The sequence below is a fragment of the Periplaneta americana genome, chromosome 10, assembly GCF_040183065.1.
Source record: "Periplaneta americana isolate PAMFEO1 chromosome 10, P.americana_PAMFEO1_priV1, whole genome shotgun sequence".
NCBI classification, from domain to species: domain Eukaryota; kingdom Metazoa; phylum Arthropoda; class Insecta; order Blattodea; family Blattidae; genus Periplaneta; species Periplaneta americana.
Genome location: NC_091126.1, coordinates 74,283,177 through 74,306,329, shown reverse-complemented (window position 1 = coordinate 74,306,329; position 23,153 = coordinate 74,283,177). Strand labels below are relative to the sequence as shown.

Sequence of the window (23,153 nt, the reverse complement as noted above, 5' to 3'; positions counted from 1 at the left end):
TACTGCTCTTGTAACGCATATTACTATTGTGAGAGACACTGTGTTCCTTATACCAAATTGCTTGTCTACAAGCCCTCTATAACTAGATAAAATTTTTCCATTGAATTCTGAAACACTCTGTATTTGCAGCTACCTTCCATACCTGGAGGCCAACTACTCTAGCTGCAACATGAGGATGCGCCATGCCATAGTGATAGGGACCCACAATACACTGGCACTTTATATTGCAGCCTTAAAAGTGCCAGTCACTTTATAGTGCAGCCATAAAATGAAATAAAAATTTCAAGACAAAAAACAATTGAACATTAGCACGTAACCGTAGCTAAGTCTCTTTTATCTGACGCGTTAACATTAAAGGATAAGAGACTAATCATTTCCAGACACATGGAATATTCCAATTATTGATTTGTCTGTTAAGTGTTACTAACCTGTGTCAAGAAAGCCCATGGTCATGCCAAGAAACACCATGCAGGCCTCTAGCAACCACAACACCCGACACCAAGGAGTCACTGTGATGAAGACAGCTGTGAGAAGCAGGCTGATAAACAGTAGGAACAGGCGATTGAAGTGATCAAACAAGATTCCACCTGCACACAACAAACAAGAGCAACTTCAGCACTATCCATCAAACCACGTTTTATATATGTACAGGGTGGAAGTGAAATAATCCTGCAGATTGAAAGAGACGATAGGGTACACTTAAATGAATAGAAAACCTATATTGTGATTAAATGCACGGTTAATTAGAAAATTAAGTTGGAAGTTTCAGCAGTCTGGCAACATCGCTGCTAACACAGTCGTCTCGTAATACAGATGTAAGAGGTCAACGAACTCAGGTCTGTCTTCATACGCGAACCTTCCTCTCTGACTACAACACTGCAATCTGTTCGCATAATTCAGTGGCTTGAAATTAGTGGTTTTTAAATTAAATTTACATGAAAACTGTCCACACTATGGAAATACGCCAGAGGAATAAATGATTCGTTATTAGAATTTCTATCTATGTGAACAAAAATCACGATCATACTCGCAACAGTTGCCGAATAAGATAGTGTAAACATTTGGCAAAAAATATTTTTTTCTCAGAAAACTATGAACTTTCCACCAATACACTTTTTTGTTACATACAACACGAGCTATTCGCTCTGAAAATCTGCAGGGTTATCGCGCGCGCACGCACGCACGCACACACACACGTATAACCTCTTCTAGGGTTCTGAAGTAAATCCCTGCCATTCTTCTACACTGGTAACTTGCATGTATTTTACCACATGCTCACTTAAAGAGTGACAATCCATCAGCTGAATCTTTGAGTAACATTCCATCAGGAAAACTCATTTCCTGTTTCCATAATTTCCCCCCACTTTCATTAGCAGAAGTAGTGGTAGTAGTGGCAATAATGAAGTTAGTTGTAGTATTGTGTTGTAGTTATAGCAGTTATCAGGAGGGTTTAACTCTTATGATGCAAGGTGTATCCTCACAGAAATTTCTTAGTTTGCCACTTTGTGGAGTGGAGTGTGGTAGCTGTGTTCTGATGAGAATGATGGGAAAAACTGGTTATAAGCGTTGCCAATCTGAAAATTTTAAATGGATACAGTATTATGAATACCCATTATTTACAGAATTTGTCAATTTTATAACACTGAAAATATTACTGAACTTTCTAAATATTATATGACATATCTGCAGTGCTCGGGAAAAGTGACATAAGTCAGTTTCCACAAACCTTTTTTGATAATTTATTGACAACTTACACTGGTTTATATCAATTTGATTTTTTTCTGTATGAATTATTGTAATGGGAGAAATACTTATGTATTTTTTTTCCAAGCGAGCAGATGTTCCGTAAGTTGTCAATAAATTATAAAAAAGGTTTGTGGAAACTGATTTGTGTCACTTTTCCCAAGCACAGCAGATATATTTATCAAACAACTCTTTACAAGTAATGGTGGACCTCACATTTTTGTGTACGGTGCCACCATTACCATTTGTTCCATTTACATGGACTTACAATATTTTCCTAATAACTAATTATTCAATTTCCTATTGTCAAGTTCATTAATCTAAACTATCTTTATACAATTTTTTATATTACTAAAATATAAAATCGTCTTTTTGTAAGGCTGGTTTACTATTTCAGTCAGAGGGAAAGTAATTAATATTTGAGGAGAAAAATTCGCTCCGGCATGGGGGATCGAACCCAGGTCCTTGCTTCTATGTACCAAGCGCTCTGACCACTGACCTACGCCGAATTCAATCCACAGCACCGGATCGAACCTTCCTCCTTCAATGTTTCCCTTTTGGCCTGACTCCAAGCTAGGCATATATGTTGACATTTTATGTCCAAGTCAACTGCCATTAAGCAAGGGGCGCACTCAGCTGAGTAACTTGTTTGGCCGGGATTCTGCAGTTAAGTGCACAGTAATCTGTACAGAATATGCACTGCTAGCTATGAGAATATTAAAGATTTATTAATTTGCCCTACAGAATAATCTCTGTAATATTAATTGACAATTAATATTTATAGTTATATTAGCCAGATTTGTTCAGTTGGTCAGTATTGAATCACAATATTGAGGAACCCAACATGTCCATTTTTTTACGAAATTGAGTTATACAGTGAAACCTGTTCAAGACGGAAGTGACATGGTCCTAATTTTTTTTCTGTTGTGGACAGGTTTCCGTATTATTCAGGTGTGCCATTAAAATGGAATATTTTGTCATTCATATACGTGAAAAACAAAATGGCATGCCGCAAACTGCAAGAAGTACAAAATATTCCATTTAACACTCATCACATTAAATCAGCTTTCTGTCGCTTATTGCGTTGGTGAATCATTTTGATTAAGAGCTCATTTTCTGTATAAATATTATCGTAACTCACTCATTAGTCATTAAACATTACTAAAGTTTACTAATCTCATTCTATTTAATATCTAACACTATACTCTAATACTGTACTGCATATCACTGCACATTATTAATTAATTAGACTAGGAGCCATCTATTAGAAGCCTTGAATTCTCGTTTATTTAATTTCTTTCTCAGTTCAATGGCTTTCTTTGCGGAATAGATCCAGAAATTGGCTTGTTCTTTGAAAGGTCATGAAGAACCCACTTCCACAACAGTTCATTTATTTCCACATAAGCAGTTACTTTCTGGCTCCTTTTGTATCACCAATATCGGCCGCACGCCACTCACTCATTATGATCTTTATTTTTTAAAGTGTCACACCTGACTTTTCCACAACTGTACTTCAATATTATTTCACATAGACTTCGTTTCTCATTTTCCTTTAACTCGATAACTTTTACTTCAATGCCACATTTTATGCAACTTTTTTTTTACCTGGAAATCACTACACTTGCGCTCTGTTTAGCTACGACAGTATACGGGTGTGAAGCACTGAAAATCTTTGAAGGGACTCGTCTGCCTAGTCAACAGGGTAATAAAATTTATGACCGACAGGCCAACACACCCTCGTACCCTCTGGAATTTTGCAAAGAAAACTTGTTTTTATCTTAATGACCCACATATTTCGTATATTCCTTGAAATTGCACGCTGTTTCAAAATATAGTTACAAAATATAGTGTGTGTCCAAAATATTATTCCCGTTTTGAACAGTAGCAGACAGTTTCCGTTTCCGCGTTGGACAGTTTCCGTTTTATTCAGGAAAAATTACACATAATACATACAAATTTCGCTGGGACCAATAAATTGTTCTGAAATAGACAGGATTCCGGATTATTCAGGTTCCGATTTGAACAGGTTTCACTGTATATGATTTCTTATTCTAAACATGTAGACTCATGATATTATGAAGAGAAATCCCACATATTCCCATCAACATTCATTTTAGCTAAAGTGTTAAGAAAAAAATAATAAGAGCACAAATCTAGGAACTGAAATGTTTTTTGTATCTCCTGAAAAGTTTACAATTTGGAATTCGATACACTTCCACAAATGCTATTGCTTTGTCTTTTGACTTTGCTTTGCAAATGCTCTGAAGTAGTATCCACCTACTCAGCAAAATTGTCAATTGCTTTTGCTTTATCTTTTGGCTTACACCTTTTGACTTTGCTTTTGCAATATTTCGTACAAGATTACCATTCCATGACTTCTTCGTCGTGCTGATGAGAAAAGAACAGTTCGAAACCGGAGATTCACAAACTGGGTCAAAGAATATCATCCCATTTTGTGTATCACAGGCCAAAGTTTTTGGAATCTACAGATTGCAAAGGATAATACCAAATGCAAACAAAGGATCAAACCTTTGGCAAAGATCTGTGAAAAAACAAACTTATATTTTCAAGAGTGTAAACTCTATTTATTGTTTTGCGTTTTCTCTGTTTCAGCTTCAATTCGCCTCTTCAGCTAGAGAAGTGTGATGACAAAAATTCTGTCTATCACTACTCTAGGACAGAGTGGAGAAGGAAAAATCTCTAACGAGACATTCCGAATTGTAAAAATTGATACACCTCTACAAATACTATTGCTTTGTCTTTTGACTTTGCTTTGCAAATACTCTGAAAAGTTTAGTTTTCTATACATGTGGGGTTTCTCAATATTCCGGTTCAATTGGACATTGGCAACCCTGTTACATTGGAATCTAATAAACTCAGCCTGTTGTTGTGAATTGATCGATTGGGGGATACTTTTCCCCAAATTTTTTTTCCAAATAAAATTTTTCCCAAAAATTTTAGTTCTCAACTAACTTACAATGAATTCCCTAATTAAATTATTCCAATTTCAATGTTCCAATGCACTTTTTCCAATTTTTTTCCCAATATAATTTTTCCCACTCTCAAATTATTCCAATTTTTATCAATTTTTCCAAAACAATTACTCACATTGTTCTTAATATCACCTAGCAACATTACTTTATAAATGACTGGAATAAAAAAATTCTAGTGGAAGAGTAAAATTACTGTATATTAACAGTTATCTGTACTACAAACATTCAGAGAGAAATGGAAGAACATATTGGAATTGTAGACGCAAATTTGAGTGTTCCACTCGTGCAATAACTTCAAGTAGCGGAAATGGTATAGACATAAAAAGGGACCAGTTACTTTTCTACATTCACATGCTTCAAATTTGGAAGAAACAGAGGCCCTGAAAGTTATTGCGAATGTCAAAAGATCAGCAGCTGAACATCCTAAAGCATCACCAGCAAAAAAAAATTTAAGAAACGAGTTGCTGGAAGTACCATCCGATATTTTAGCAGAACTCCCTGATCGACAACATCTGAGGAACGCTATTACTCGAGAATGTCTGAAAGGCATGCCTCCGAACCCTGGGAGTATGGAAGAACTGAACGAATTACCTGGAAAATTTAAACAAACAGTAGCTGGAGATAACTTTTTACTTTATGATTCATTTCAAGATCATGTATATAACTTATATTGTGAAAGAATAATCATCACAGGAACAAGAGAAACTCTGAGCAGTCACATACAGAGAGTATGATTCATCAGATCGAACTTGGACAAAGTGAAAAAAACTCCTCGATATCAGACGACAGAGAGTGGAGGCACGCATTTTTAGTGTAGGATCTAGGTATGAAGAATATGCGCAGAATGACATCCTCACATTCCTCAGTAGTGTTGGATACAATTTACGTTTTTGAATGACTGCTGAAAATTTGAGCAACATTTTAGTAATGTTAACAAATGCGAATATGTTCTTGTTGATGATAGATGTAAAAATTACATTATTGAGAAAATATATAATTTGGAAAATATATTTTGGATATTTATGTTGACTGGGAGAAAAGTCTTTGAAACTTTTATTACATTATTGGTAAAATAACAAATTAGAAATAATTTTAGTGTTATAAAACAAATCACACTGGTAAAAAGAAAGCTGATGCGTGCCATGACTTCAGTTTAGCTAAATATGAAGTGAGAATGATTTACAGATGTATTTTGCAAAACGGAAACAGAAAAAAATTACAGATTTCAACCCAAGTCCTTATTTGTGAGTATTGCATATATTTCAATTACTGGGCCTATACATTACAGTACTTCTAAAATGAAATTTTTAAAAGCAACAGCAGGTTATACATTTAAGGGTCAAGTAGAAAGTGTAAATATAAGGAAAGAACTAAATATTTTCAGTTTAACAGACAAAATATAAGAACATGAAAGACAATGTTATAATCACATTAATAGGATGGAAATAAACAGAGTCCCTAAGAAATTATTAGAGTATAGACCAAAAGGTAAAACAGAAATTGAAAGACCTAGAAGAAGATGGGAAGACTGCTTCAAGTTTCCTGATGTCGAAAGAGGCCAAGAGGCCTAATCCATGTAGCAGAGGATGATGATGATGATGATGATGATTATGATCATATACAATATAATATTTTACTCCATTATTTAACTATTTTCTACAACAAAGTACACGGTTGCAAGGAGTAATAAAGTGCATTCCATAACTTTTCCTACTTAAATCCTATTCTCATCTTCTTGCTGTGCAACCTGTTTTTAACAAACGAGGCTCTGGAGACCAAGTCACGGCAGTATAACTGTTACATAAAAAATTGAGTAAATGCCATTTCAACATGATGACATACTATGACATGAATAAGCATCCTGTAAGTGGTGAAGAGGGGATATGACTGGCGGTGTTGTCTGACAGTCCTCCCGGCTAGATCATATGGACCAGCTAACCAAGGCAGGTGTGGTCCTTCGAACAGTTTTGGGGTTGCATGTACGTGATGTAACTACCATAATATAAAAATATGGTGCTAAATAACAACAGTTATACTTTTTGCTACATCATTCTCGTATATAGGAAAGCAAGAGAGTTATTAGCTTTATTACCAAGAATTCAATATTGTTTAACAGCAGCACAGTACAGTATTTTTATTTTCAAAATAATAAAAAGACAAGACGTTTGTTAATTATTTTAAAAAGTTGTAGTACTGTAGGCCTAGAGCTGAACAAAATTACAAATTATATTACAGTAGTTCACAAAATGTATTTCTTCCTTGAAGTTGATGTGCACTTATATATATTTAAAGAAATGCTCGTTTATTGCGATATTGTAGGGCCGTGTTTAGTAGCGAGCTGGACTCCATAGTCCTGATTATGACATAATCGCAATAAGTGAGATGTATTCTAAACATACTGCAGTAGTTGGTACTAGCATACAGAAAACATTTGTTCTATGTCTGCAGCACAAGTATATTAGAATTCCGATAAGGAGAACAAGACTACGCTCTATGGATGTAGTGGCAAGTTTTTATTTATGATTATGAACTCATTGCCAAGTGTTGTGTACTGCACACTTCCTTACGACATTATTGAACTTTAAACAATGTAAAATATAAATGCAGACATAGACTATCCCAGTTGAATATTGTGTGAATTAGCAGTTAAATGCCATTTTTAAATTTTATACATATATATTGGAAGACCTGGCCTTGGGCAGAAAACTATATATATAGTTTTCTGCCCAAGGCCAGGTCTTCCAATGCAAACCCAGCCAGCAATCTCAGATCTTCACTACTTTCTGCCTTCCTCTTAGCCTCCGCATATGATCCATGTATCTTAATGTTGTCTATCATATGATATCTTACTCTGCCTCAAACTTTTCTTCCGTTCACTATTCCTTCCAGTGCATCCTTTAGTAGGCAGTTTCTTCTTAGTCAGTGACCCAGCCAATTCTTTCTTCTCTTCCTGTTCATTTTAAGCATTATTCTTTCTTCATCCAGTCTCTCCAGCACAGCTTCATTTATTATTCTGTATGTTCATTTCACATGCTACATTGTTCTCCATATCCATATTTCAAGTGCTTCTAGTCTCTCACTTCGTCGTAATGTTCATGTTTCTGCCTCATATGTTGCCACACTCCACACAAAGCACTTCACTAGTCTCGTCTTTAAAATACCCATTTTTCTGTTAAAAGCTTTTTTTTGTCGTTGCCATCCTCCTCTTGACTTCCTGACAACAGCTCATATTACTGCTTATAGTACACCCAAATATATTTATATACAACAGTCTAACTTGTACAGTAGCGTGCAAATTAATCCGAACACGACATATTTTTACATTTTCTGTCATTGTTGGCCTCACAGCTGCTCATACCGCTTTAATTGACATCTATAGTACGTGTAATTCCATTGTTGAAGGTCTGTCGTCATTATTTTTTAATAATATGTGACATTTTGCCTGTCGTTTTTTGTACTTATAAGCATTTCAGTTGTGTTGAAGACTTAATACTGCAATCCTGTGTACATTCTGTCGTCTTCACAAATGGATACAACTCCACGAAAGCGGTCTAAAATTATAACATTAGCAGAGCATTCTTCTATGACACAGAGGCAAATTGCTGCAGAATGTCACATCGGTTTGGCTACTGTTAATTCGATCATAAAACGATACAGGGAGACTGGATCCATCACACCCCAGAAAAAAGGAAACTGTGGCCGGAAAAGGAAGACTTCACCTGCAGATGATCGTTTAATTGTCAGGAAAAGTAAATTAAATCCTAGACTAACTGCTGACGACTTAACCCGCGAGATAATGGCTACCACTGGGGCGAATATTCACGTCACAACAGTGCGGCGCAGGCTTTTGGAAGCTGAACGAAGGGCTCGTAAGCCTATTAAGAAGCAACTGCTAACCCCTGTTATGTGCAAAAAACGCTTAATGTGGGCAAAATTACATCAACACTGGACAGTGAATGACTGGAAGAATGTACTTTTTTTCCAATGAGTCTCATTTCGAGGTCCACGGCCGTGTTTCTTACGTACGGAAAGAATCCGAAAAAGTAACAGCAGCTCATCTCCAACAAGCACCCAAATACCTCCCTAAAGTAATGTTTTGGGGTTGTTTTACACATGACGGGCCTGGAGCATTAATACCTATCAAGGGAATGATGAATTCTGACAAATATATTCACTTATTGGAAACCAGAATCGAACCCCAGCTGCAAAAATCATTTCTGGATGGCAGAGGTGTGTTCCAACATGATCTGGCACCATGCCATACGTCTTGAAAAACTACAGAATTCTTCAACAAGAATAATATTCAGGTACTCCCCTGGCCAGGCAACTCACCCGACATCAACCCCATTGAGAACTTGTGGTCAATTTGCAAAAGAAAAATGCAAAAAATGGATTGTTCTACAAAGGAGAAGATGATTTCTGCCCTCATTGGTGTATGGTTTCGCGATAAAGAAATGAAGAATATTTATGGGAAATTAGTGGAATCCATGCCAAATCGTCTCAGAGCTGTTACTAGGAACAAGGGAGGCCACATAGATTACTCAGGTATGTCTTAGATCCTTTTTTAATCCCGTTTGAGTTTTTTTGCATAAGTAATTACGTTGTTCGGATTAATTTGCATATATGTATATAAATGTTATTACGCTCACATAAAACATAGAAGAATGTGCTTTGCTCTCCAAAGGCATAGCTAAGACAGAGTTACCACTAGCACTAGCACTTTCATTCCACTACCACCACCACCATCATCATTGCCACTTCAATCATCTCCACTTACTCGAATTATTTCGTCCATAGTAGACTCGCACTGTTATAGAGGCAGGTGGCAAGTTTGGAGTTACTCGCTCCCTCAACCATTTCTCGAAGCTGGTGAAGTTCATTTTTTGGTGGTAGTCACCAGTAGTTGAGCCACCTTTATAAATGAGAAGACCACCACCAAGAAATTTGGTTTCGAAACTTATATCTACTATTATAAGCCTTTTGGACTTGTTTCCTTCTTTTCTTTTCTGCCACCATTTTTGGAAAGTCAAACCTGTGTCTATCGAAGACTCATAGAGATAATTTGTCTTTGTTCTGCTCTAAAGTGTTTAACTTTTGTGATATTCCTGCAATGCCAATCCATAATGTTCGGTCGTTCTCAAATGAGTCTTCGATCTTGTAATATTTCTGCAGAAACCTCATGCTTTTTAGCATAATATTAAAAAGACAATACAACATTTTGCTATTTCTCTCTTCTCTCTAAACGCAAACTGTGATGTTGCACAGAGGCAGAGATTTAGGTAATGAAAGATCTGTACAGACTATGGAGCGGTAATGTTTTTGAATGGATGATACAGAATGTTATCTCAGGTCGGCATATTGCATGCATAGGTCACGAGGTTAGCTTTCTCTAGCCCCACTTCTCCACTCTCGGAAGTAGCCCTACAATATAATTTCTTTAGGCCCTTCAATGATGCTTTAACTATGTTCAACTGTACATACGATTTACAAGTTACGTGTACTTCAACATAATTGCTATCAGGAATAAAGCTACAGGCTAAGTAACAAAAAATGTATTTGTAGAATAAAATGTATGTGAGGACTGAGGAAATTTAAATATTATATTTTTGTTTTCTATGGAAAATAATATTTCTAAAGGTAGAGTATTAAATGAACTCTACACTCGTCCTCTCTATTTAATGAACTCCCCTCTATTTCTGATCTCACAGGGCTTATGAGTAAGATGTATCCTTGCATAGCTTATAGCTTTTAAGGAACCCGCAGGTTCACTGTCGCCCTCACATAAGTCTGCCATCGGTCCCCATCTTGTGCAAGATTAATCCAGTCTCTAGCATCATATCCCTCCTCCCTCAAATCCATTTTAATATTATCCTCCCATCTACGTCTCGGTATCCTTGCATACTGTTGGAAAATGTGATCATCACATCTTGACAATTACCTATCTTAAGAAACCACTTAGTAACATAACAGTACATGTATCTTCTCTATATTTAGACATATCTTTGTGTCACATGTATCAGACATACCTATAATTGAGCCAATCAAGTAACCCGAAGATCTTGCTGTGTAGATACTTGAAATTGGTGATATATCTGCTTGCAATTCTGTTATTGGACGTAGAAACGTTGGACCAGGAATGGCAATACAAAGCCCCTGAAACAAAACGCATGCAACATAGGATTCAGTGTTCACTGGTTGCTTGTTATCCAATATCATCAGGCACAGTCAACAAGGTCATAATGGATTCTTCTAGTCTAGCAGTATTGAGTTCAGTTTCTAAATGAGACAAAATTTATTACACCCTATCATAATATGCAGTATATGATAATTGGAGTTGACTGCAAGAACGAAAGTGAAAACCTGCACCATGGTGATGGTGAAGAATAATTACCATCATGAATTTTCCAAACATACTGGTATGTTGTATACTAAACATGCTTCATACAACTGCAGTACTGCTATCAATATCAGCCATTGCTTACTGAGTTCTTACTTGCCTAATGACAACTACCACTTGAACTTAACAGAATACTTTCTTCAGCCTAATATTCTCTACTCATTTTAGAGTCCAACTTGAAGAGTATGATATCAAACAGAAATATCTCAAATTCTGCGATTCTGCACTTCTTACAGAAAGGGCTGAAACATGTTTCCCTCACTTGTCAATAAAATACACAAAATACTAGTACATAACACTTCTCATTTTCCATAATAAAATGGAGCAGGATAACTGATAAATTCAACAAACTCGACTAACATACAAAAATGTAATTTTCTTCAGAAACAACATAGGAACATCTATATAGACTTCTGACACTTTATCTGTGTGGTCAACGTCAGAGTTGTGGGTGGTGGGGGGTTGTCTCACTACAACTCACTGCAAAAATATAAGTTCAGAGAAGCATACTTCGCATTGCGTTATACACTATTATATCATTGTATACACAAATTAAATAAAAATAACAGAAACACTCTTTAGAAGCACAATATAGGCACAAATGTTCATTACTCAGAGAGAACTGATGTTTTCTGGAAATTTCCATTTCATTTCATTTATTGCATTCCATAGATCTTACATTAGCAATGAAGCTTTAAGATGTGGAACAAGTCAAAATTTTACAAGATTACAAATACAATGTTTACTATTTTTTACAATTTCAATTTCAATTTTTTATAATTTTTTGGCGAGATGTAGTGAGATGAGGTGAGGTGAGGTGAGGCCGAGGATTCGCCAACAGATTACCCGGCATTTGCCTTATGGTTGGGGAAAACCTCAGCTAAAACCCAACCAGGTAATCAGACTAAACGGGGATGAAGTGAAGCGAGGCCAAGGACTCGTCATAGACCACAGCTGGGGAAAACCTCTCTGCACAATCTTAAATGTTTAAGTTCTGAATAATATTTATATAGAAGTCGTTAAAATGATTTGCAATTGATTTTGGGTTATCTATTTTACAATCATTAATTTTAATACAAGTAATATTTTCATTCTTTGAATATTGATTAGTTTCATTTTTAATAACATCCCAAATAGTTTTAATCTTATTATCCGAATTTTGTAATATTTCATTCAGATACATTCTCTTTGCATCATTTATAACTTTTGACAAAGTTTTACAGTAATTCTTATAGTAGTTAAGAACATGAGGATCATGCTTTTCTACACCTGCACAGAGTCTTTCTTCTCTGTCTTTCTGCGTCCTTCTCTCTCACACACACCAACAGTCAGAGAAGGCAAGGATAAAGTGTCAGAATTCTGCAAACAATAGCATCTGAACAGCCGTAACTCATGTGATCACGCACTTTACTGCTACACATGTATAAAAGAGGATTTATGTGAGTGTGAAAAGGAACAATAAGTTTGGGCTAAAGAGCTCTCAGCCTGAAACTTTTTTTTTTCCATGCAATAAATATATCACATTAGACCTCAAGTTTTATTTGCTGCAAATTTAGAACGAAGCCATGTAAATGATTTCTATTACTCTTAAATTTCAATGCCATCAGAAAGTTTGAAGTCCCGAACTGGTGGAATCCACTGGTAGATGAAGGGAAAGCATACATTGATTCTACCAAATAACAACTCCTTGTTATAATGGTGAAGGTAATGGCTACCAGCGTTAAGTTTCATATATGAAAGTATTTTAAAGAAATTACTGAACGTAATTATTGAGAACAATGAAATACGTCCACCACATGGAATAGTGGTCAGCATGCCTGTTGCAAACCTCGCAGGCCAGGGATCGAATCATAAGTTAGGATAAATTGCATAGGGGAGGATTTCCAAGGTTTTCCTGAAACATTATAGCAAATGCTGGGTAACTTTCGGCGTTTGGTCTTCGAGCTCATTTTGCCGCCACTCTCACCATCACCATAATAATAATAATAATAATAATAATAATAATAATAATAATAATAATAATAATAACAATAATCATCATCATCATCTTCATCACCATCATTATGACAGAAAGCCTATCATTCACAACCCTGTTACAGTTCAGTAGCTGCCAGATCCTCAATAATCATTTCAGTCAGGCTAAGTACTATGAAGCATGAAATAAATATGGAAGATAAAGTTTTGTTAATATTTATTTTGTTCTATAACTCACTTGAATTCTTTGTAGAGATTTATTAATAATTTGTTTCACAGAACATAATATGATCATGACGAAACACTAATCAATATTTTATTGGAATAATAGCTAGGACTGCCACATTTTCAGAAAACTGATAAGAGACAGTCTCGAGACATAGCTTAAGGAAAACTTCTAAGATTAGAAGAAATCCATATGCAATGTCTTAGAACAAATACCAGCATGCAGAAGTTCAGTATAGGCAAACATAATATTTTCTTGCACCACTGAAATATATTATTAACCAGCCATATATTTCATTACTGTAATGTGGAAGAATATTATTGATATCTCGGATTCATATTTGAAAAAGTCACTGAAAATATTCGCTAACATGTTTTCGCGGGATATCAGCCAAGTTAAAATTTTGGAATGTTCCAAGCTTTCAACTGCTATCTCTGCAGCCATCTTCAGGGAAGTAGTGTCTAGACAGAAAGTCGTAGGTTATATAGATGTTAGGCTGTCTCAGGTGGTACGGGATTGGTTGGCGGATCGGCCAATCCGGGGCCGGGAATTATCATTCCTCGTAAGCTCCGCCCCTCCCGGGATTCTTGTGTGACGTTTGGCGGGCGACGAGGCCTGATCCGCTGGCTGGAATCGGTTGCTGTCCCCAGTCCGTGATCTTCGTGACCTCGATTGTAAGAGGGCCTAAGCTGGTCCAAGGCCGGTGTCCATGCCTGACTGAGCTGTAGTCCACTGTCTCTGTTAAAGTTGTTTTTCTCCAGCTTAATCTCTGTGGCCTCCTTGATTGTACGATCCCAGTAGTGGCTTGATTTGTTAATGACCTTGGTGTGGTCAAATAGTATTTTATGCTGATATCCCGCAAAAACATATTAGCGAACCAACGCCGAGAAAGCCTCAAATCATACATTGAAAATATTGTTTTATAAAATTATTAAATAGAATGAAAATACAGTATGTATATATTCCTCTTAAATTGGTTTCCATGATTGTATTCCACGTTTAAACACAATCTTATTTTATAGTATATAAAAGTCTTTGATGACCATATTTCATTTGTTTTTTTTTTTTCGAATTAGTTTAAAATGTTCAATATTTTGTAACTGTAAAAATAAATTTAAAAAAATGTTGGCAGTCTATGACGCATTGTCCATAAATACAGGATTTTGGGTGTCCCATATTCAGGCCATATGGGGCAGGATTTTGTGGTCTTAAATACGAGACATTCTGTACTCTACAGGACACATGGAAACCGTAATATTGCACTTAAATGCATAATTTATTGCCTGAATTGCGGACCAAATACTGAAAATAAACTTATCATTTTCGATTTATTGTTTTAGTACCAATTGTCTATTTCTAATTCGAATATGGACAAAGAGATAGGCAAATATACACACACAAAGGCAAACAAGACATATAGATTTACATTCAACTGCCTTACTAATTTTTGTTCCCTTGTCAAAAATAATGTCTGGCTTAATCATAGACTTTGTTACAATTCCCAGAATCATGAAATGTCTCCAAATTTTAGGAATGATGTGAGCATCATCATCGTTTCCTCCCATTTTTGTGAAAGAAAATGACAGTCTATATTATATTACATATCAGCACACAGTGGGTATTTTAATGTAAACTTAACCAAAATCTTAAATAACTTAATGCTTAATTCTATGCTCATTATAGAATTCATCCTCATAATTTGAGTCATTATCGAAAAACACACAGCAGGTAACTATGTTGGTTCGAAATTCACGTAGGATCTACCTCGACCATTACAAACGAAAGAGAAAATGGGGATGTAGGAATAAGACAAGAATGAGTTGCATCTGCACAGTATAGATTTCTCAGACTGCATCACTAAGTTAAATATATTACCAGTTCACCCCCATGCTAAATATATGAAGAGTACACGGGGAAAATAATCAAAGTCACAATTCTCATAAGGGTCATGCCATCGTCTCATTCAGTATATTACTGCAAAACTTTGGTGTTCTTCTTATCAAAACTGGTAAAGGAGAATTATCATCATGGATGCAGTCATCCTTTCCTACTTTCTCATTAGGAACAGCAATAAATTTTGAAGTAATATAGTGAATTAGAAGATGGCATCACTCTTAAGAGAATTGACTTTGATTGTTTTTTCCCCTGTACTCTTCATATGTAGAAAACCCTTGGATGATTTTGTGACATTCCAGTTGTTTTTTGGAAATATGCTAGACGTATTTTTGCCATGTATGGGAGAAAGAAACAATGAAAAAGAAACGTGTTCTCTCTCTCTCTTCCCCCCCGTGGGTTTGTGAGTGTGCTTTGGTGTGTTTTCTGTGTGTGTGGGGGGGGGGGGGGAGAAGCTCACGTATGAAGCATTCGTAAATTATTTCTTTGAAATATATGAGGTTAATGATTTCTGTATGCTGTATTCTTAGCACGTCGATTCCTTTTCCCTCGTCTATATTGTGACACAGTCCAGCATTTCAGATAAATATACAGTAATGAGCTTCCTCTACCTTACATTCAAAATGGTGCAGTTCGATGTTTACATTCGTACTCTGGCAAACTGTGTACCTTCTCAGTCATTAGACAGATTTAGTTTAAATGAATAGTTTTCTCAAATAATGCAATATATAGTCATACAAAAGTGAAAGAATGTAGATTAATAATCGCTCATTCAAAGAAGGGGAAATCATATCACAAGTCAGCCTTGGTAGCGTAATTGGTATAGTGCTGGCCTTCTATGCTCGAGGTTGCGGGTTCAATCCCAGCCCAGGTCGATGGCATTTAAGTGTGCTTAAATGCGACAGGCTCATGTCAGTAGATTTACTGGCATGTAAAAGAACTCCTGTGGGACAAAATTCCGGCACACCGGTGATGCTCATATAACCTCGGCAGTTGCGAGTGTCATTAAATAAACCATATTCTTTTTTTTTTCATATCACAAAAATGGCTACCCAGTATTATTACTGAAGGTATAAAAAAGAAAACAGGCTCATTAGTAAGGTAAGGATACTTCTAATGTACATTTACAGTGAGGGGAAAAAAGAAGGATTTTAAGACGAATCTCTGAAGATCTTGAATTAAGTGCGACACTGGTTAGAAGATTTAAAGAACAAGGTGAGTAGATTAGGTCTAAGATGGTTATGGGAGGAAACTGGGGTAATGAATTTAAATGTAATTTGTAAAATCGTAAAAGAGAGATGTAATGAAATTACGAGATAGGAATTGTATCAAAATCTCAAAGAATTAAGAACATTAAGTAACTATAAGGACATTAAAACGTCATGGGAACAAGAAGAATATGTCATAATAAATAATAGGAAATTGAGGATAGGCTTAGCTTGGTGGAGACTAAGAATAAGGAAATTGAAAAACAGGAGGGGTACCATAAAGAAGGATATCTGCCCCCTTTGCGGCATGGGAGAAGACACCTCCATATATTATTAGAATGTCAAGAAACAGACAATACAAGGAAAAAGTGGATAAATAACACTGGCCAACATACATTTTGGTGCCTCCAATGTTAAACCTGTTCCTGAATATATTCGACTCGCTGATACAAAAATGGCACCAGTTTTTCCCTATCAGCTCTAGTTCTTGAGATACAGCATAAATGCCATATATCTCTATTCACTCTGGTCGGTCGTCAAAATTCAAGATATTTTATGGTACTGTTTTAATTAATCTCTTTGTAGCATGAAAGGAAAACATTAAAAATTATTATAAACGTAAAATACACTAAATTTATTTATTTGAAACGAAAATCACGAGTTTATGATACAAATATTCCAGTCATTCGACACAGAAGAGACTCCTTTTATAGTAAGACTTCCGAGATTGGAATATGCCAGGGCAATCACGCATGAAGTTCCAACAATAATCTGCTATCATGTGTGCATCCCATCTGGTATCTGCCTTCTATTAGTTTTATGTACTGGTGAAATCTTTCACCTTGTTCTTCACATAAGTCATCTAGGTTCTCTACAAACGATTTAAGTGAATGTGCAGAAAATTTACTTTAATGCTCATTTTACATCCAAACCTGTTGAAATGAAAGAGCATATCCTCTACTAATTCAGTATAGTTGCCTGCCTTCTTGTTGCAAGGAAGTTTTTACAAGAAGAACAAATGAAGATCAGGCACAAGATTAGATTTCATTAATTGAGTCTATGAAATGTGGGTCATTTACAAGCTGCCTGATCGTGGACCATCGAAAATTTCTGCTTCAGTTTTTCCGTGGTAAGTCCAGGCAATTTATAACTATGTATTCAAAACACGAACCGTTTTTATTCACAGCCTTCAATTTATATTTTATGTGTAATGGTGAGAGAATAATTCTGTCTAGCGCTATTAAAGGTGCATTTATTACTATGTGTTATCCAACCACAATATCTTCCCTTGGGGGCCAAGCCTTTCTTATCCAATGCACATGTTTGGTCCTACTATCCCAAAGGCATAGAAAGTAAGGATATTCTGTCTAGCCACTTTTTTTATTAAGAAAAAAATGAATCATCTTCAAGTCTATACAGATGCTCCTGGTAATTTATTTTTTCCAACACTAAAGAGAAGTTGTTGTACTCTTCTTTCATCACGGAGAAGTGACTGATTGGATGGGGGCGTATTTATTGTCATTGTTTTTTAGAACACATTTCAAACTACGTTTTGAACTGTCGATTAAAAGGAGCCATTCACTTGAGGTGTATTCTGATACACTCAATTTCTTCAGAAGTCGCTGTAGAATACTATGTTTCTGTCTTCAGTAAAAAAAATGGCAGCAAATCTCTTTCTCTTCTTCGATAAAATATAATTTTCAATCCAGGCTGAAGTACATTCTTTTCTTTTAGTCTGGAGACGAGCAATTCAGAAGACTCCTTAGAAAGATTTAGTCTCTAATCAGGTCACTCAACTTGTTCTGGTTAAAGCGTTCATATGTGAAGCTGTTTGAAAATCACTGTTGTCACCACATTCTTTACTTGTGCTATTTCAGACATACAAGATCCCTCCTCTGAGAGAGCCACCAGCGTGGCTCAGTCAGTTAAGGCACTTTCCTGCCGGTCTGAAGTTGCACTAGGGTGCAGGTTTGATCCCCGCTTGGGTTTTTTCCGAGGTTTTCCCCAACCGTAAGGTGAATGCCAGGTAATCTATGACGATTTCTCGGCCTCATCTCGCCAAAATTCCATCTTGTTATCACCAATCTCATCGACGCTAAATAACCTCGTAGTTGTACAGCGTCGTTAAATAACCAACTAAAAAAAATCCTCCGAGATCTGTGGTAACTCATGGAAGGGTGGAATAGTAAAAGTGCGAGTATGGCACAGATCTCATAGCTAAAGGTAGACAGGATATGATTATTTCAATTGATTTCTGTGGTATTAGCATTCAAAATAAGCCATCAAAATGATTTTTTGATTCCATGGAAACCATCTAGTCGTTATTATAAATAATTTTGTAACAAAACAGAATTATAATATATTATATTATATAATTATTATATAAATTCAACAATATCTAAGAAACTAGAGTGGATACAGCCTAGCCTATGTCATTTTCTGAATCAGTGCATCAAATGATCTCAAGAACAGGTCAAAAAACCAAGGCACCAAGAATTTTTTTTTGTTGGCCTGTGTAATTTTTGAATATGAATAGATATGTAGCATATAAGAAAATAAGTAATATAACTAATATAAGAGAGTTAAATAAATTGGGCAAATTTTTAATAATAGTGAAGATGACATGGGAAGATAAAGTTAAAAATAATGATGTATAAATTGATCTTGTAGAGTGTGTGTGTGTTTGTTTTTTTTTTTTTTTTTTTTTTTAGTTGTGAGACTTGGCATAGGTGATTAAAATTGTAAAGTAAGGCAGATGTGGGGTAACATAAAATTGTAACAGATCTGCCTTACAGATATATGATAGATGAATAAATATATTATATCATATCAAGTGCGACAAAATTTCCCAACGAAATAGAGCAACAGTTGCAGGAGAATGTTTGTTAATGCTGAAACTTTCTGAAGAGTACTGAGGGAAAACAACATACATGGAAGAATGCCTAATATGGAGCATTACATCAGTAAGAGAAATCAAACACCTCAAGTGAAATTTGCAGAAAAGAATTCTGGGGAAAGAATCCATCTGTTAAAGGCAGTGAAGGTAGTATGATTGCATGGCAGCCTCTGATGTTGGGAAAAATTTCATCAAATGTATCGTGAAAAAAAGTACAACCACAATTTCAAAGCCAGTACTGAAGAACTATACCTCCAGTACGATTTCATATCTTACCAAGATTACGATCCAAAACATTCCTCATATTCTGCGAATAAATTATATTTATTAAATTGCCTTAAATTAATGAAAACCCATCTCAATCATAAGATCTAAATATTATCGAAGATCTTGATGTTATGTTGAACAATAAATTCGTTGTTGTTGTTGTTCAAATGCCCAGAAGTTTGGCAATGAAGCCATTAGTCCACAAGAAATTCGTAAACACTTGAAGAGAAGTCTGAGGAAAGAACAGTCCTTCACACATAAAAACACTGGCATTCAGACTATCTCAAAGACGTTGTGGCAGATAAGGGATTAATATAAAAATATAGATTTGACAGAGATATAAATGCACTGTGCATCTATCTTCTTTCAATGTAGACCACCATTTTTATTATGAGTTTGAGTTTTCCAATATTTATTAATTATCCCTATAAATATATTAATTTCGAGTTCCCTTTCTTCACTGTATTCGTACTAATAAAAATATGTTCACTATTAAAATAGAGAAGTGACTAATTCTGTTCTTCTTTATTATGTAATTATTCTCATAAGCTACCATTTAGTTATTAGCATATGAAGGGTACACGGGAAAAATGATCAAGGTCCATCAAAAATCGAAATTGAGTTAATAATGCCATCTTATAGTGGAAAGGAAGTACTATCATGTGATCTAGCTAGTAATGAGAAATAATCGTTCTTGACATTCCACTACGTCAATTTATATTAAATACACAGATAACAAAGTATTCAGTTTTTCTCGAAACTTTCTAAAATGGACCTTGATCGTTATTCCCGTGTACCCTTCATATGGTGTGTCATTTTGACTGGATCCACTTACGTGAAGGAAGGAAATGACGTAACTTTCATTAAAAAAATAAATGTAATTATTTCACACACGAGTAATAAGCATTTTCTTTCAGAGTCAACCAAAATATTCACTTCCCCTTCTCTCTCCAACTCCCAAAGACAATTTAATCCTGTAGATGTCTGGCACTGTAGTGTGCAACATGATGTATTTTTAGTGCTACGACCTACAACAAAGGAACCTAAGGAAAGGGACGACCAAGAGGGACATGATGATGAAGCCTGAGAGAAGAAATGGCGAAAGAGTAGTGAACACTCACATAACAGGTCAAGTGATAGCAGGTAGTCTATACCTATCTTTTTTTTTAAGATGAATGTGACAGTTAAGCGGCCGAGCTTGTAACTGCAGCGCTATGTTGCCAATATGGACTACCACACTAGTCAGCTGATGGGAGCTAGCAATAGACGTTAGTTGACTGAAGTTAAAATATTCAATGACAATTTACTCGAAGATTAAAAAAAAAATAAAAAAATCGATAGAGAATGAAAGACGAAACATATCAATGCTAACATTGTGTGTACAATAAATGTCGCCAAGAGAACTGTTGTGCACTCACCATGTGAGAACTCTAACTTTGGCAACTCGACCATTTTTCCGATCGCAGTGCACTAATGTCATGTCTCATCTTAAAAAAAAACAGGTATAGACCAGAGGAGTTTCTTAATTCTGGTACCCAGTACCATGTGGCAACACAGCAGTAAATAACAGCTATCCATTAAGATAAAGAAATGCTCACCAGACCAAAGAATGCCCCACAGAGTCCAAGTGTCTTGGCAAATAGCGCACACTTCCCACTGGACACTCTTCGTATGGCAGTGTTCATTTTTGTTGTATTGGTAAGTAGCCCAGCTTGATCAAACACTATGTCCTCTTCAAAAGGATCTTCTTCCTCCCTGTAGGATGCCATGATAGCAACCAAGCAGCACGATCATATGAGCTGTCACACATCAGCCTAAAACAAACAAGATAGCAAAAGTACATATTTAACAAACCTCTGTGTGTGATATAATATTACTAGTTTCTTCCATGGACTTTCATATATATATATATATATATATATATATATATATACACACACACACATCCTTTCGGGATACTTAGTTTAGCGTTAGTTTGCTAGGAGAGAGGTATCACAGCGAAACCATTGTGGCTGGAAAGGTTATAAAAATGATATCGAGTTCAAGCTTCTACAACAGTGATTAAGTCCTGACGAAGATAAATTTCTCAACTATGTGCAGGGGCATATTTAGGCCTAGGCAGGCTAGATTTGAGAGAGCAGCTTTTAAGCTATTACTGTTAATTTTTTTTATATTTTTTTAAATTTTATTCATAACTCATTAAAGGAGTACATGAACTTAAATGCACAATGAAAAGGATATGAATAACATTGGCAACAATCAGTTCAAATTTAATCAATGATCTGCCAACGGAAAAAGGACAGTTTTTCAATAATAGTGTCACAATGCGATCATAGTTCTTTTTTTCAATGTTATGCCCTCTCACTGTGAGAGTCTCACAAGATAACATTAAGGGTACTAGGACGTGAAAATCGACCAAAAATGTCATTTTTTGTTTTCATTGTTTTCGAATTCTTGAATAAATTCTCTATCCAAAAATATATATATTGTAGGGGTTTCTGGGTTTAAATGCCCTAAAATAGGGAATTTAAAAATGGAGTCGTAGTTGCACGCCCCTTTTTTAAATGCCCAATTCAACTTATTAAATATGTTATAATTTCTGGGCTATTTATTGGAATATTTTGACCGGGTAAATTTCTTTGCTGTTGTTGGTGCTTCTGGATACTCTGAAACTGCAAAAAGCATAACACAGCCCAGTGGAAAGCACTCCTGTTTTGTTTTGAATAACCTCGTGTACATTTTGTTGCAAAAAGAATCTTTGTGGTGTTATTTGCATCAGTTTTATTCAGCATTATTAGTGTGTGTGTGTGTGTGTGTGTGTGTAGTAAAAATGGGCAGATTAAAGAAGTTTGGCAAAAGAAAACCAGTGTTTAATGGTAATGTAAGTAAAAGCAAACATAATATAAGTGAACATAACCTGTCAGAGCCTAGCTGCAGTAGAGAAGTGCATTCAGCTTCTGCAAGAAAATTGTCTCACATAAACCCAGAGTGTGATGACAACTTTTATTTTAGTGATGAGGGATATTCAAAGGGTTTTATCATTGTGGACATTCAATTATTATCTAATTTGGTGAAGAAAACTGTACAGTGTAAGTATTGTAGTGGCGTCGACTGTGTTGAACTTACAGAAAATAAAAATAGTAGGCGAGGGCTTGCAACTAAACTGTCTGTTGTTTGTAATAAGTGTAAAGAGTCTGCTTCAAGTATGACATCCAATAAGGTAGGGAAAACAAAATGTTATGAAGTAAATTTAAGATTTGTATATGGAATGAGAAGTATTGGCAGAGGCAGGAAGCCAGCACAAACTCTGTGTGGTATAATGGATCTCCCACCACCTGCCAAATTTAATTTCTGCACTTCCCAGCTGTTGAAATGTCTGGAAGAAGTAGCAAAAAAATCTATGACAAATACTATAGAAGAAGCAGTGGCTCTAAATGAAAACAGTAGGGACATAACTGCTGCTTTCGATGGGTCCTGGCAGAAGCGAGGCCACACTTCCCTCAATGGTGTCATCACTGCAACTTCACTAGACAATGGGAAAGTAATTGATGTCGAA

General features: G+C 35.7%; 1 protein-coding gene across 3 annotated transcripts in view; it reads right to left on the bottom strand.

Moving 5' to 3' along the window:
* Positions 1–23,153, bottom strand: part of LOC138707779 (uncharacterized) — a 50,378-nt gene that overhangs the window by 5,236 nt on the left and 21,989 nt on the right. For all 3 annotated transcript variants that reach the window (XM_069837681.1, XM_069837680.1, XM_069837682.1), the window contains exons 3-5: positions 21,196–21,411; positions 10,763–10,889; positions 429–587 (exon numbers count right to left, since the gene is read on the bottom strand). In XM_069837681.1, coding sequence (XP_069693782.1) covers positions 429–587; positions 10,763–10,889; positions 21,196–21,366 — 457 coding nt within the window. In that variant the 5' untranslated portion in view covers positions 21,367–21,411. The remainder of the gene's footprint in view (positions 1–428; positions 588–10,762; positions 10,890–21,195; positions 21,412–23,153) is intronic.